The 14,364-nt window shown below is 44.9% G+C and overlaps 1 protein-coding gene across 13 annotated transcripts in view; it reads right to left on the minus strand.

Annotated features, from left to right (window-relative positions):
- Window positions 1–14,364, minus strand: part of pde4dip (phosphodiesterase 4D interacting protein) — a 536,621-nt gene that overhangs the window by 118,193 nt on the left and 404,064 nt on the right. For 12 of the 13 annotated variants that reach the window (XM_068037361.1, XM_068037360.1, XM_068037363.1 and 9 more), the window contains 2 exons: window positions 11,392–11,498; window positions 8,109–8,332 (listed from right to left, as the gene is read on the minus strand). In XM_068037361.1, coding sequence (XP_067893462.1) covers window positions 8,109–8,332; window positions 11,392–11,498 — 331 coding nt within the window. Of the gene's footprint in view, window positions 1–764; window positions 874–8,108; window positions 8,333–11,391; window positions 11,499–14,364 lie in introns of those variants that run through there. The other variant, XM_068037368.1, reaches the window with a different exon arrangement.

Genomic DNA, 14,364 nt, shown 5'->3' on the forward strand with positions numbered 1-14,364 from the left:
GAGATAGATACATACCAAACCCCTCCCCCCCATACCTACCTCCCTCTTATGGACTGATACTAGTTCTGTTTATTCAAATGATCAGCTCATTGATACACTAACACGGTCACAGTTGGAAGTGAGAGGCATGGTCCTACATGGAAACAGTGGCCGGAATTTTATACCCCCCAAACAAGCGGGCTGGTAGTGGGCGGGGGTGGGGGGGCATGTATAATTGATGGGAGGCGGGGCGGGGGGGCCGTTCCCGACCCCCTCCTACCCCCGGTGCAATTTTACATAGGTCGACAGTGGCAAAAAACGGCCCACCCACTCCGGACAATTCTAGGCCTTAAGTGGCCAATTTACTGGCACTTAAGGGCCTCCCTACGCCTGCCGCTACGGCTATTTTACTTTTGGCGGCCGGCTGGCAGAAGCCTCAAACAGCCCGCCTGGTAAAACCAGCGGCCTTCTTGTGGGCTGGTGGGGTCCCTCCTGATCGGGCATCCTGTGCCCCACGGAGGGTCACCCCCAAAGCCCCAACCACCTCCAATCGACAATATTCACCCCACCTGCCTAAGTGACCCCCACCTTGCCTCGCCGGGGCCTGACTGATTATCCTAAAAATGTACCTTTTTTCCGGGGCAGTCCTTCATCTTGTGATGGCTGGCTGAAGTCACAGCAGTGGCCATCGCTCCCAATGGTATTGCTGGGACGAAGAGCTGCCAGCCCGCTGATTGGCCGGCAGCTCCATTAGGCGGAACTTCCTGCCTCAAGGAGGTGGAAGTCCCGCCCAAGACCAATTAAAGGCCTGGGAAGTGAAAATTCCAGGTCTGGCTCCCCAGGCTCGTCGGAGGCAGGCTCGCCATTGACTTTTCTGCCGATGGACAGGGTCTCCTGCTCAATGAAAAATTCCAGTCAGTAAACTGTTAGGAATTAGTTCTGCATTCTAATAAGAAGATTGTAATGTATTATATATAGTACCCATTAGCTGCTATTTGAAGATTGAATCAGAATGCAGGATACTAAGAGCGGAATTTTTAATTTTGGGTGGCCAACGTCCTGACTAAAATGGTCAGAGTCAGTGGAAAGTATCTGCCTGGCTGTTAAAATTGGCTGTTGGCTGAGCCCGTGGGGATGGGGATTCTAGGATGGTCAGCAGATGGCAAGGTGGTGGAAGGTGGTGGGGAATCAGGGGCAAAGCAGATCTCCATTTTTCTTGTGAGATTCAGAGGAGCACTCTAAATCATCCTGGCCCTAATAATGAAAGAAGTAAACTTACCTGGAGGGGTCTCTTCTGCTGATTCCCTTTCCGCCAGTTTCAGCCCATCAGGAAAGCTGAAGCCACTTCCCTGCTCAAGCCATTGTTAAAATGGCATTGGGGCGTGTATATTTAAAGGAGAACTCTGCCTGTTTAAGGGAGGTGTCCTTGGCATCTGCAATTTTCAATTGCATTTTGTGGGATCGGAAAAGGAGGCCAAATGGCAAATCTCCAGCTCCATTTTAACTGCCCTAACTGTCTGGTTTCCTCCAGGCTAAAGAGTCCAGATTTGAAAATGTGTTTTACAAATTTCTCAGCTGCATAAATCACTCAGAGCCAACATTGTTTGACAAACTATAAAGAGCCTTAGTCACACCCCTGGATTACTAGGTTCAGTTCTGAGCCCCAAACTTCAGGAAAGATAATGGTGATCTTCAAGGGACTACAGTACAGAGTAACCAGAATGACACCAGGGTTTAAAGGGTTAAATCATGAGGACAAATTTCACAAACTTGGTTTGTATTCTTTTGCGATTAAAAGGTTAGGTGGTGATCTAATCAGTGTGTTTAAAATAATAAAGGGACTCGGTAGGCTAGATGCAGAGAAGCCATTTCCTCTAGTGGGATAATCCTCAAGGGAGAATTAAGCGAGGCCATTTCGGAGCAAAATCAGGAAGCACTTTTTTACAGAAACAGTATTGAAAATCTGGAACTCTCTCTCCCAAAGGCTGTGGAAGCCAATTGAAATTTTAAAGAATATGATTGATAGATTTTTGTTAATTAAGGGTTTAAGAGATATGGAGAAAAGATGGGTAAATGGATCAGCCATGACCTAAATGACTGGCAAAGCAGGCTCAAGAGGCTGCATGTCCCCTCTTCCTATGTTCCTGCCAGGTGCAAGCTGATAGTGGAAGCCATTTTTATTCAATTTCCAATTCAGAACTTGTGTACGTAATCCAGGATGACATTTCAGTGCAGTACCAAGGAAGTGCTGCATTATTTGGAGCTGTTATCTTTCAAAAAGAGCAGGGAGTTCTCCTCATGTCCTGACTAACCCTCCTTCCTCAATCAGCGCCACCAAAACAGATTAGCCGATTATTCCTTCATTTACTGTGTGTGAAACCTTGTTGTGCAAAAAGTGGCTTCCATGTTTACCTACGTACCATTAGTAACTATCAAAAATAATGAATAGTCTGTGAAACACTTTGGGAATATCTGAGGATGGAAGGTGCTCTATAAATGCAAGTTCTTTCTTTCTTACTGATTACACAAAAGCTTTGCAACACTATCAGTTACTAGTTAATCTTTATACAACTGGCAACAAGAGCTCCAAGTTGACGTATTGTAAGTACTATGGAGAAATTGGGAAATATCACATTGATGACTTTAAGCCATACTGAGCAGCAGTGCTTAAGTTAATATTTGGTGATCACCCTATGTGACCTCTGCTGCGATTAAAACTTCTGTGTCATCTCACCGGCTGTTATTTGGGATAAAACTCCAGTGAGCAGTATTCTGGGCAAGTCAGACTTTGCATTCATATCCCTTGAAACTGTGCATCAAAATAATCCTGGATATGCCGAGAGGTCTCAGGGAGAGCCTCTCGAGTGAATGGAAAATTCTCCACTGTTTTATTTAACCCAGGGATGTCATATGCTTATTCTAAATGTGCCTGCAAGACACACATAATGCATGGAGGATTTTTAGCCACCAGTTTCAATTGAATCAGATATGGTGAGAAGATTTAGTCTTAAAGATTGCCATGGAAATCAAACACAATAGATGAATGCATTACTTACAGTTTCATCAAATTATTTACAGCCAAAAACTCTGTTCCCTTGCCATCAACTCCATTCCTATCCCTGGCCACTGTCTGAGGCTTAACCAGACTGCTCGCAACCTTGACATCCTATTTGGCACTGAGTTGAGCTTCCAATCCCATATATCCTCTCCATCATTAAGACCACCTACTTCCATCTCCATAACATTTCCTGTTTCCAATCCTACCTCAGCTCATCTTCCTGAAACCTTCATCAATATTTTTGTTACGTTTAGACTTGATTATTCCAATGCTCTCTTAACAAGTCTCCCATCTTGCACCCTCCGAGAACCTGTGCTCATCTAAAACTCTGCTGCCCTTATCCGAACCCACACCAAGTCTCGTTCCTGTGCTCACTGACGTACATTGGCTCACCTTAATTTTAAAATTTCATCCTTGTTTTCAGATCCCTCCATGGCCTCACCCCTCTCCCTATCTCTGTAACCTTACAACCCTCCAACAACTCTGTGCTCCTTCAATTCTGGCTTCTTTTGCAGCCCTGATTTTCAACGCCCTACCATTGATGGCTATTCTGGAATTCCCTCCCTGAACTTCACCTCTCTCTCCTCCTTGAAGCCTACCTTTTTGACAAAACTTTGGGTCATCTGTCTGAATAGCTCATGTGTTAAATTTTGTTTGACAATGTTCCTGTGATGCGCCTTGGGATGCTTTACCATATTAAAGCTGCTATATAAATACAAGTTGTTGTTGTGATTGATGAAATGGGAAACAATCTCCCTAAGGGTTTTGGGTAAATGCATCAGTGATACTGATCCATAAAGAACAGGCTGGCTCTAAACATAATTCCTTGATCATGTTGCCATTGCTGAAAGCCAATCACAAGCCTTGATATTTCACTACCTAAAGGCACTTATATAAATGCAAGTTAGTGTTGAACACAGTGAAATCCTGCAAATAAAAGAAAGCAAAAAGCAGCCTGATTGCAGTGCAGAGTATATGTGGATGTCTAATGTCTATGAAGTGAAAAAGCCAGCTATATCTATCATATGTGGCTTGTGCCACTGCTGCTTGTGCAGTTTTGTCTCTGTTTCTAGTACGTGCAGTTTTGTTTGGTACAGTTGCTGGGCTCATTGACTTTCTTTCCCTGAATTTGAATATTTCAACTGCAAGTTTAATAAAAAGACAAAAAGTTTGCAATAAATATGTTCTATTATTATTTGGCTCAGTAAGTGTTTAACCCATTTGTTATCCATTTCTCATTTCTCAAAATACAATCTGCCAAAACTCTCACCTCACCATGTGGCAAGGTCTGCTGTTATAGCTGGTCAGTCAATTCATTGAGTGGTTGGTAAATCTTTTATTGTTTTCACACTCTCATTGCAATCTGACTGTGTTAAAAACTATGGTCATTCATTTGCAGCGCCTAAACTGTCTCAGCACAATTCTTTGATGTAGCTGATGGATCAATTATAATCAGAATAGATGCTTTGCATTTTCCCAAAGGTCTGATTGTAAACAAAGTGTTAAAACAATAAAAGGTTTAAGATGTTTCAGGATGCTAATCTTTGAAATTGCTCAGCAACTGCATTCTGCTAAAAACAATTTAACAACAATACCAACTCATTTACATAGTGCCTTTAACATAGTAAAATGTTTCAAAGTGCAAGGAGATATTAGGACCATAGAGGACAGAGAGGTCAATCTTAAGGAAAGTCATAAAGGAAGAGAGAGAGGTAGAGAGGCAGAGAGATTTAGGAAGGGAATTCCAGAGTTTAGGCCCTGAAAGCACAGCTGCCAATGTTGGAGTGATGAAAATTGGGGATGTGCAAGAACCAGAATTAGAGGAGCAAACAGGTCTTTGAGAATTGTAGGGCTGGAGGAAGTGACAGAGATAGGGAGGGGTGAGGCCAAGGGAGGATTTGAAAACAAGGATGAGAATTTAAACACTGAAGCGTTGATGGATCGTGAGCCAATGTAGGTTGGCGAGCACAGGTTTGATGGGTGAACGGGACGGTGCAAGTTAGGACTCCGGCAGCAGAGTTTTGGATGAGCTCAGGTTTATGGAGGATGGAAGATGGCAGACTGGTCAGGAGTGCATTGGAATAGTCAAGACGACATGAATGAGGGCTTCAGCAGCAGATAAGCTGAGGGAGGGGTGGAGTTGGGTGACTTTACAGAGGTGGAAGGCAGCAGCCTTAGTGATGGCACATATATGTGTTTGGAAAATCATCTCAGGGTCAAATACAACAGCAAGGTGGCGAACTGTCTGGTTCAGCCTCAGATAGGTGCCAGGTAGAGGGATGGAGTGGGTGGCTAGGGAACTTATGGTGCTTTTATACAAAAAGGAGCAGCAAATACTTAGCTCCTCGTCTGTTGGCTGCACTCCTGAGCGTACACGAGTTGTCTGACTGAATGTGGTTCTACAAATCTGCTTTTGAGTTAAAGGCACTTGGACCAGGAAAGTAAATGTGGGAGCTGGCCCCGTGCTTTTCAAACAACAGATTTCTTTGCTAATAATAAGTTGTGAATCTTAAAATCTGAAGTAAAAACAATAAAAATACAACAGGTCCATTAGCATCTGAAAAGAGAAAAGTCAGGTTAATGCTCAGGGGTGAACCCCCTCTATTGGGACTGGAACCTAACTGAAACAAAACAAGTTTGTTTGGATTAGTTGGGTCTGAGGATTATAAAAACATAGATGACAGTTTAAGTTGCAGATTGGCCGAGATGGGGGAAGAGGTGGGTGAGGTGAGAAGCAGTCTTAGTGATGGTGAAGATATGGAGTTGGAAACTCAGCTCAGGGTCAAATAGGATGATATGGTTGCAAACAGCCTATTTCAGCATTAGTGGCCGGGGTGGGAAGAAGAAATTGTGGTAAGGGTACAGAGTTTCTGGTCAGGAGCAGAGAAAGGACTGAAGATGATGGTTTTAATCTTCCCAACACTGAACTGGAGGAATTTTCAACTCATCCAAGACTTGGGACTTGATGTTTAGGTCCCATTGGGGGCTGAGATTGGAGATGGGTGTGAGCTAAAAATACCCCTGCCAGCCAGCATGCTGGTTACCTGGCTCCATCCCACCCTAAGCCATTTTTGAAGAGGTGTGATGTGGGGGGGTTGCAGGGCTACCCGCCCGCAAGCTGTGGGTAACTGATTAAGCTCGTTATTGGCCTATTAAGGCCAATTAAAGGAGGCTGAACCGGATTTTCCGGTCAGTCTCAAGGTTTCTGGAGGCCACAAGGGCCGGTTTAAGTGACTGGAGGTGGTCTTCTGGCAGCAGACTGGGGATCTAGCGATCCAGGCAGGCCTAGAGGCTCTGCTGCCTGGGTGCTGCAGCAGCCACAGGCTAGCATTTGGATGGGATCCTCCCCAAACCCCCCTACCCCTTCCACCCACGCCCCCACCTCCCCACCCATCCTCCCTCCCCTTCCCCCCCCGTCCCACCCCCCCCACACTGGTTGCCTAGCTGCAAAAAACATTTTTTATTTATAAAAAAGTTGGGCGTCACAGTGGCGCAGTGGTTAGCACCGCAGCCTCACAGCTCCAGGGACCCGGGTTCGATTCTGGGTACTGCCTGTGCGGAGTTTGCAAGTTCTCCCTGTGACTGCGTGGGTTTTCGCCGGGTGCTCCGGTTTCCTCCCACCACCAAAGACTTGCAGGTGATAGGTAAATTGGCTGTTGTAAATTGCCCCTAGTGTAGGTAGGTGGGTGGGAATATGGGATTACTGTAGGGTTAGTATAAATGGGTGGTTTGTTGGTCGGCACAGACTCGGTGGGCCGAAGGGCCTGTTTCAGTGCTGTATCTCTAAATTAAATAAATAAAATAAAATGCCTCCATTCTGAAGTGCCCTCTCCCTTCCTTACCTACCATCACAGCCTACAGCTCCTTTCAAGCTAGAAGGGCTCAGATTGGCACTCCAGATTTGAGAGCCTGCTCACGGTCCTGAATTGGATGGAGAGTCTGCCCTCTAGTCACTAATTGTCCAGAAAGACGGGGGTTTTCTGGGAGCCCCGACTGGATTTTATGTGCATCAGGCAATTAACTGCCTGGCATCGGGGCGCCTGCCTCTAAAGGGTCGAGATCCTGCCCCCAAAAGCAGCCGGCCAATCAGAGGGCTAGCAGCTCTTTAGTCCCAGCAGCGCCACTGGGAGTGGTGGCTATTACTGGGTCTTCACCCAGACCCAAAGCAGCAACATAAACGCCACCCAGAAATCCAAGCAAGTAGGGTCAGGGTCGCCAGGGCTAGTCAGACAGGCCCCAGTGAAGGTGCGGGGGGGGGCAGGTGGTTGGTGGGAACGGGGGATGTGTTTCCACGGGGATGGCCCTTTCCACTGGGGGCGGGCCACAAGGTGCCTGATCATGAGGGCACCTCCCGCCCCCTAAGCCCACAAGGAGGCCGCCAGGGTTTACCTGGCAGTAGTCACTATGTGGCGAAGGACCCACCTGCCACTGGTTAAATACCAGCGGTGGCTGGGAGAGGCCCTCAAGTGGACCTTAATGGCCAATTAATGGCCTCAATTAGCCTCTGGGTGGGAGGGCCGTCCACCACCTTCCCCACTGCTGGTACAATGCCAGCAGTGGCAGGCAGGCAACGGGCATGCCACCCCCTGCCCTCCCACCTGATTTTTCAGCCCCCCACATCTCCACCCACTCCCTGAGGCCCTGTAAAATCCCGGCCAATGAATGACTGTTTCCCACACAGTGCGGGCTTGTGACCCACATTTCAGCTTGACAGTGGGGCTCAGAAGCCCACAGGGAAAATCTTGCTCATGATGTCAAACAAGCAGTCTGATAACACACAGGCAATGGAGGCGTGGAGAGGAGTGGTGGAGTGATAGTCATGGGTGTCAACAGCTGTCCTCAAGTCTACGAATAACATTGCCAAGGAGCAGGAGATAGATGATGAAGAGGAAGAGCCAAGAGCAGATACTGTACCTCTGTACAACAGCATCTGGTTATCTTGGAATCCAGCTTAGCCTATGCTTAACCAGCATAAAATTCTCCAATCTGTATAAATGTTAACCAGCACAGGCTTGAATGTAAAATTAGGGCTCCTGAATTAAATAAATAAAACAAGCAACATGTCCGTTACCTCATCTGACCCACCGAGGTGTATCTAGATGCCTCAATCTTTGCCTTCAGCTCTATCAATTCTTCTTCAACCAGTTTCTTCTGCTTCATCAATCCGTGCATTTCAAGTTTAATCTTCTGGAGCTCATCCAGGCTCTCTGCACTCTCAGCCAATGTAATGTCAGACAGGGTGCTATTCTCCATTTCCCCAAGCCAACTTTTAAGTCCAGAATCAGTTGAGGCTTTCTGGAAAGACCAAAATTTTGATTCGCAATTTAAGAAATTATTAATCACAAATAAAAAGAAAATAAAAGGATCCTAGAAGCTAACACAGATACGATCCTTTAAGAGTTGGTACTTAATACATATACTTTCTGCCCCACTTTAATCACCGGTCTGAAATTTGATGTCCAGTCAAGCTGTGCTGACTGACCTCAGTGTGAGCTGTGAGAATGTTACATCTCCCCTTACTTACAGAAGAAAAAAAAACTAAGGTTTGAGTTCCTGATCACTATTCAGTGATCCCTTCAGAAACTGCACATTTTTGAACATTGTGTGATAACAGCATTGGGTTTGGCTGTGATCCCCTCATGGTAAAGGCCAACACATGAAGAATGGGCATGTTGGTGAGATACCAGAAGGCAATGAGGGAGATCTGCTCCAGTGGGGAGTCAATGTTCTTCAGGAAAGAAGGTGGGAAGGCATACAAAGGAGAAAAGAGAAAATACATTTTCAAAAAATTCAGGTGCTGTACTGTCAAAATTACTGTACCACTGAGGATAAAATTTAAAAAATACTTTCATTGTTTTTAAATGCTTATATTTAAAAGAAAAATCAGTAAAATTGAACAATGTAAGACATAAAATGACATTTGTTTCTACACAGTAAGGTCCTGAATAAGATGTGGAATTTCGATTCATTATCCTTTAGTTCAGCTTCCTTCATCAGTGACCTGCTGTACACAGCGCCATCCAGTGGTGATGTCCTTTCCCTCCCTGAAAAAATTAACTTTCCACCAGAAACCACTCAAAGTTGGAGCAAAATCTTGGAGCTAAAATACATTCTATTATTATACTTTTGTAAGCCATGTTTCTTTGTGGCTCACTCACAGAACACATTATCCTTTATGATAAACCTAAGCAAAAACAATAGTATCCCAAAATTTTACATGGTTCCACTCGTCTCCAATCATAACTTCAGCAGAAGACCTGCAAAGCCCCCAAATGAAAGGGGGAACTGTGTCACTGCTGTTTCTCATTATTTCCGTGTTGACCATTAACTCTCTCTGTGGATTGGTGTATCTGTTAATTTTCCCTCTTTCACTTTTTCCTCTCTACTTTTCTAACTTTACCTAAAAGCAGTATTCAGTTCTGATGAAGGGCGCACACCTGAAATAGAACCATTGTTTTCCCTTTATAGGTAATGACTGCCCAGCATTTTCTATTTCTTTAACTCAGACCTCAAGCATTTACAGTGTTTCCTTCTCATTGTATAATCTGTTTCAGTGCACTTCTCAATCTTCTTCCCCTAAGCTACAGATATTCCCTACTACAGGCTCTTACATAGAAACATAGAAAATAGGAGCAGGAGTAGGCCATTCGAGCCTGCTCCGCCATTCATTATGATCATGGCTGATCATCCAACTCAGCAGCCTGTTCCTGCTTTCGCCCCATACCCTTTGATCCCTTTAGACCCAAGAGTTATATCTAACTCCTCTTTGAAAACATACAATGTTTTGGCCTCAACTGCTTTCTGTGGTAGCGAATTCCACAGGTTCACCACTCTCTGGGTGAAGAAATTTCTCCTCATCTCAGTCCTGAAAGGTTTACCCCGTATCCTTAGACTATGACCCCTGGTTCTGGACTCCCCCACCATCGGGAACATCCTTCCTGCATCTACCCTGTCAAGTCCTGTTAGAATTTTATAGGTTTCTATGAGATCGCCCCTTACTCTTCTGAACTCCAGTGAATATAATCCTAACTGACTCAATCTCTCCTCATACGTCAGTCCCGCCATCCCAGGAATCAGTCTGGTAAACCTTCGCTGCACTCCCTCGATAGCAAGAACATCCTTCCTCAGATAAGGAGACCGAAACTGCACACAATATTCCAGGTGTGGCCTCACCAAGGCCCTGTATAATTGCAGCAAAACAGCTCTGCTTCTGTACTCGAATCCTTTCGCTATGAAGGCCAACATACCATTTGCCTTTTTTACTGCCTGCTGCACCTGCATGCTTACTTCAGTGATTGGTGTACGAGAACGGCCAGGTCTCGCTGCATATTCCCCTCTCTCAGTTTATAGCTGTTCAGATAATAATCTGCCTTCCTGTTTTTGCTACCAAAGTGGATAACCTCACATTTATCCACATTATACTGCATCTGCCATGCATTAGCCCACTCACTCAACTTGTCCAAATCACCCTGAAGCCTCTCTGCATCCTCCTCACAACTCACCCTCCTACCCAGTTTTGTGTCATCTGCAAATTTGGAGATATTACATTTAGTTCCCTCATCTAAATCATTAATATATATTGTGAATAGCTGGGGTTCTAGCACCGAACCCTGCAGTACCCCACGAGTCACTGCCTGCCATTCGGAAAAAGAGCCATTTATCCCTACTCTTTGTTTCCTGTTCACCAACTAATTTTCTATCCATCGCAATACACTATCCCCAATCCCATGCGCTTTAATTTTACATGCTAATCTCTTATGTGGGACTTTGTCGAAAGCCTTCTGAAAGTCCAAATAAACCACATCCACTGGCTCCCCCTCATCAACTCTACTAGTTACTTCCACCTCATCTGTGCTGAAATCAAGAGATCACACTATCTCTGATTTTTGACTGATTCTTTTCCAAGATCTCAAAACTGTGAAACTTCATACCTCTCTCAGTCTTCCTCCAATATATACAGGCACTTAAAACTCAAGCTTGGTTTCACCTAACCACTATTTCTTAACTCCAGCCCTTCTCTCCTATTCATGGTGTCCTACACTATAAAGCTTGATCTTTTGTTCCTAAGCAAAACCCAAACCATGCCCTTGTCAATGAATGTGATAAATGACACAAGTCTAAATTATGTCATGTAAATGTATTCATGCCTTTAAGAAAGCATGTTGGATAACACCCTTTCTGTAACAATTAGTGACCGACAGAAGCATCAGATTTGTGTCCATAGTAACAAATACATAATAAAAAGGTCATATACATGGAAGTTACATATTTTATATTCCTTTGTGAAGCCATGGATCAGGGGGGTGTGGGGGGAGGGTGTTCTTTTTATGCTTCACTGCAGCCTCTGATGTTACCTGATGGTTCTGCTCCACAAGTGCTAGATGCTCTTTCAACACATCATGACGGGTACTGTCTACACATTGAGTGCTCCCATCATCTGCAGCATTCTCCCTGTGGTGCTCTAAAGGAGAGTTCAAAACAGAAGCATATCATGCACATATAAAAGGAGACAATGTCAAATGGTTAAACCTCATTTAAAATATTTAAAGAACAGTACAAATATGCTTGCCAAATGAATAATGATTTTTTTTTTTAAACAAGCGTCTGGATTAACCACCACCAGCTTGACACCATACAAGTTTATAATTCAAAATAATAGTTGCAAGGTGTTCTCAAATAATAACTCTCATTTTCTCTGGAGATTTAAATATTAAAAACTTTTGTTCATGTTCCCTGTTGCATGCTGTAGATTAAAAACACTCAACCCCAGATTCATGACTAACAAAGCATTCCTTGCTACTGTGTTCTCTGGCGGGTGGAATATCAGCTGAAATAAGATGTTATAACCCATCTTTTTTCAACAAGCTAAAGTTGCTGTGGTTGCTTTCCTGGAATCTCTAATTGGGCTGTGCTGAAAGCAAATGCTGTGACCAATCAAATCAGACCAAACCACATCTGTGATAGACCACCCTCAACATAGCTGGTTTCTCCTGCTGTTCCCGCAACACCTCATAAAACAGCAAGTGAAAGCAATTTAAATGCCACTCAGAGTACATTAAGTTATTTAAAAGGAGTCACCCCCGTTGTAAAGGTGAAATATTCTGTGAAAGCCACTTAGCTGTGCTCAATTACAGAGGAGTGCACAACAGCAGAATGGATGATATTGTAGCTTGATGTTTAGAGGTTTTATCATGTACTTTGAATATTAAACAATAAATATTGAAGCTGCTGGATCACAATTTATGTCACGGCAAATATAGTATCTATCAAGCTGCAAACTTTTATCCAGCAGTCAGTGGGTGGCACATGATCTGGGGTTTTGTAGTAAGGTTCTCCAGCAAACTATATAAATTTGACAGTTCTGCAACATGGGCGATGTTATCCTGTTAATTGATAGCATGGCCAGAAAGTATTCTGTAAAGCAGAGGCAGATGTGCACATCTCTGGAGCATATCAGCACACCAGGACTCCACTGTTCAAAATTAATGATTTTACTGGCAATGTATTGGGTTTCACAACTGCAACATCTCCAGCATGATCACATCAATGTTAAGTGCATATATCACAGGTTTGCAATATAAGTAGCCATATTTGGCTAAATAGGTATACCAATGATTTGCAATGTACATGTCTGCAATGCAAATGAAGATATCAAGGGTTTCCAATGAAAATGGGTATTCCAGTTATTTGCAATGTAAATGTGTATACTGAGGTTTTCCAATGTAAAAGTGATCTGTCATGTAAATAACTATTCTCTTCAACCCCCGTCATAAACTTCATATCCTAGCCACCAGAACTATATTCCTCCCTGGCCACTGTCATAGGCTGAAATAGACTGTTTATAAAGTTCCATTCAATCCTGAGGTCAGCTTCTGACCTCATGTACTCTCCATCAGACAGAGGAAAATGTCCTGACTCCAGAAAAGAATGCAAAATCTGCTCCGGCTGCAGTTGATGGGGGTCGAGGTCAAGGAGGACCTCCATGAGGTGAAGAGCCAGCAGGCCTCGCTCTTTGCCAAGGAGGCCTCCAAGATCATCTTCCGGTCCAGAATCTGCTCCATTGAGCAGGATGAGACGTGCTCGCGTTACTTCTTCCAAAAGGTACACAGAGAGAGCTCTGTGATCAGCAGCCTGAAGGAAGAGGATGGCTCAGTAACCTCTTCGCAGTCCGACATACTCAGGATCAGCAAATCCTTTTATGCTGGGCTGTACGACATGAAGCCCACAGACAGCACAGCCTCCCAGTCCTTCCTGTCATCTGTCACAGAGGTCTTAGATGACAGCATGAGGGAGAGACTGGACAAGCCGCTAACTCTGGACGAGCTGACAAAGACTGTCGGGTCCTTCGAGACAAGTAAAACTCTCAGAAGCGACGGCTTACACGTTGAGTTGTATTAGGCCCTGTGGGACTGGGTCAGCCCAGACCGGCTGGAAGTGTATGAGAGTATGCTTCTGGCCAGAAGCATGTCAGAATCCATGAGGAAAGGAATCATCACCCTCATCTACAAGCGGAAGAGGGAGAGGGCAGAAATCAGAAATTGGCGGCCCATCTCACTGTTTAATGTTGACTACAAGATTCTATCCAAAGTCATAGCCAGTCGAGTCAAGTTTGCTCTGGAGTTGGTGATTCACCCTGACCAGACCTGTACTGTACCCGGCAGGAAGATCTCTGATAGTCTCGCGCTACTCAGGGATATGATCGCCTATGTATGGGACAGGAGGGTGGACACCTGCTTCATCAGCTTGGACCAGGAGAAGGCTTTTGACAGGATATTGGACACCTACATGATGGACGTGCTCTCCAAAATGGGGTTTGGGGAGGGAATCTGCAATTGGATCAAACTGCTCTGCACAAACATCAGTAGCGCAGTCTCAATCAATGGGTGGGAATCAGAAAGTTTCCCGATCCAATCTGGAGTCAGACAAGGCTGTCCTCTCTCCCCTGTCTTGTTTGTTTGCTGTATTGAACCCTTTGCTGAGTCTATTAGGAAGGATGCAGGCATAAGAGGGGTGACAATCCCAGGCAGCGGAGGCACTCAGGTTAAAACCTCCCTGTACCTGGACGACATCGCCATCTTCTGCTCAGATCCGCTGTCCGTTCGCAGACTGATGAGCATCTGCGACCAGTTTGAACTGGCCTCGGGAGCCAAAGTTAACCACGGCAAGAGCGAGGCCATGTTCTTTGGGAACTGGGCTGACCGATCCTTTGTCCCCTTCACCGTCAGGTCAGACTACTTGAAGGTGCTGGGGATATGGTTCGGAAGGGCCGGGGCATGCACCAAAACCTGGAGGGAGCGAGTAGCCAGGTTCCATCATAAACTGAGCAT

Source organism: Heterodontus francisci, chromosome 8 (assembly GCF_036365525.1).
Source record: "Heterodontus francisci isolate sHetFra1 chromosome 8, sHetFra1.hap1, whole genome shotgun sequence".
NCBI classification, from domain to species: Eukaryota; Metazoa; Chordata; class Chondrichthyes; order Heterodontiformes; family Heterodontidae; genus Heterodontus; species Heterodontus francisci.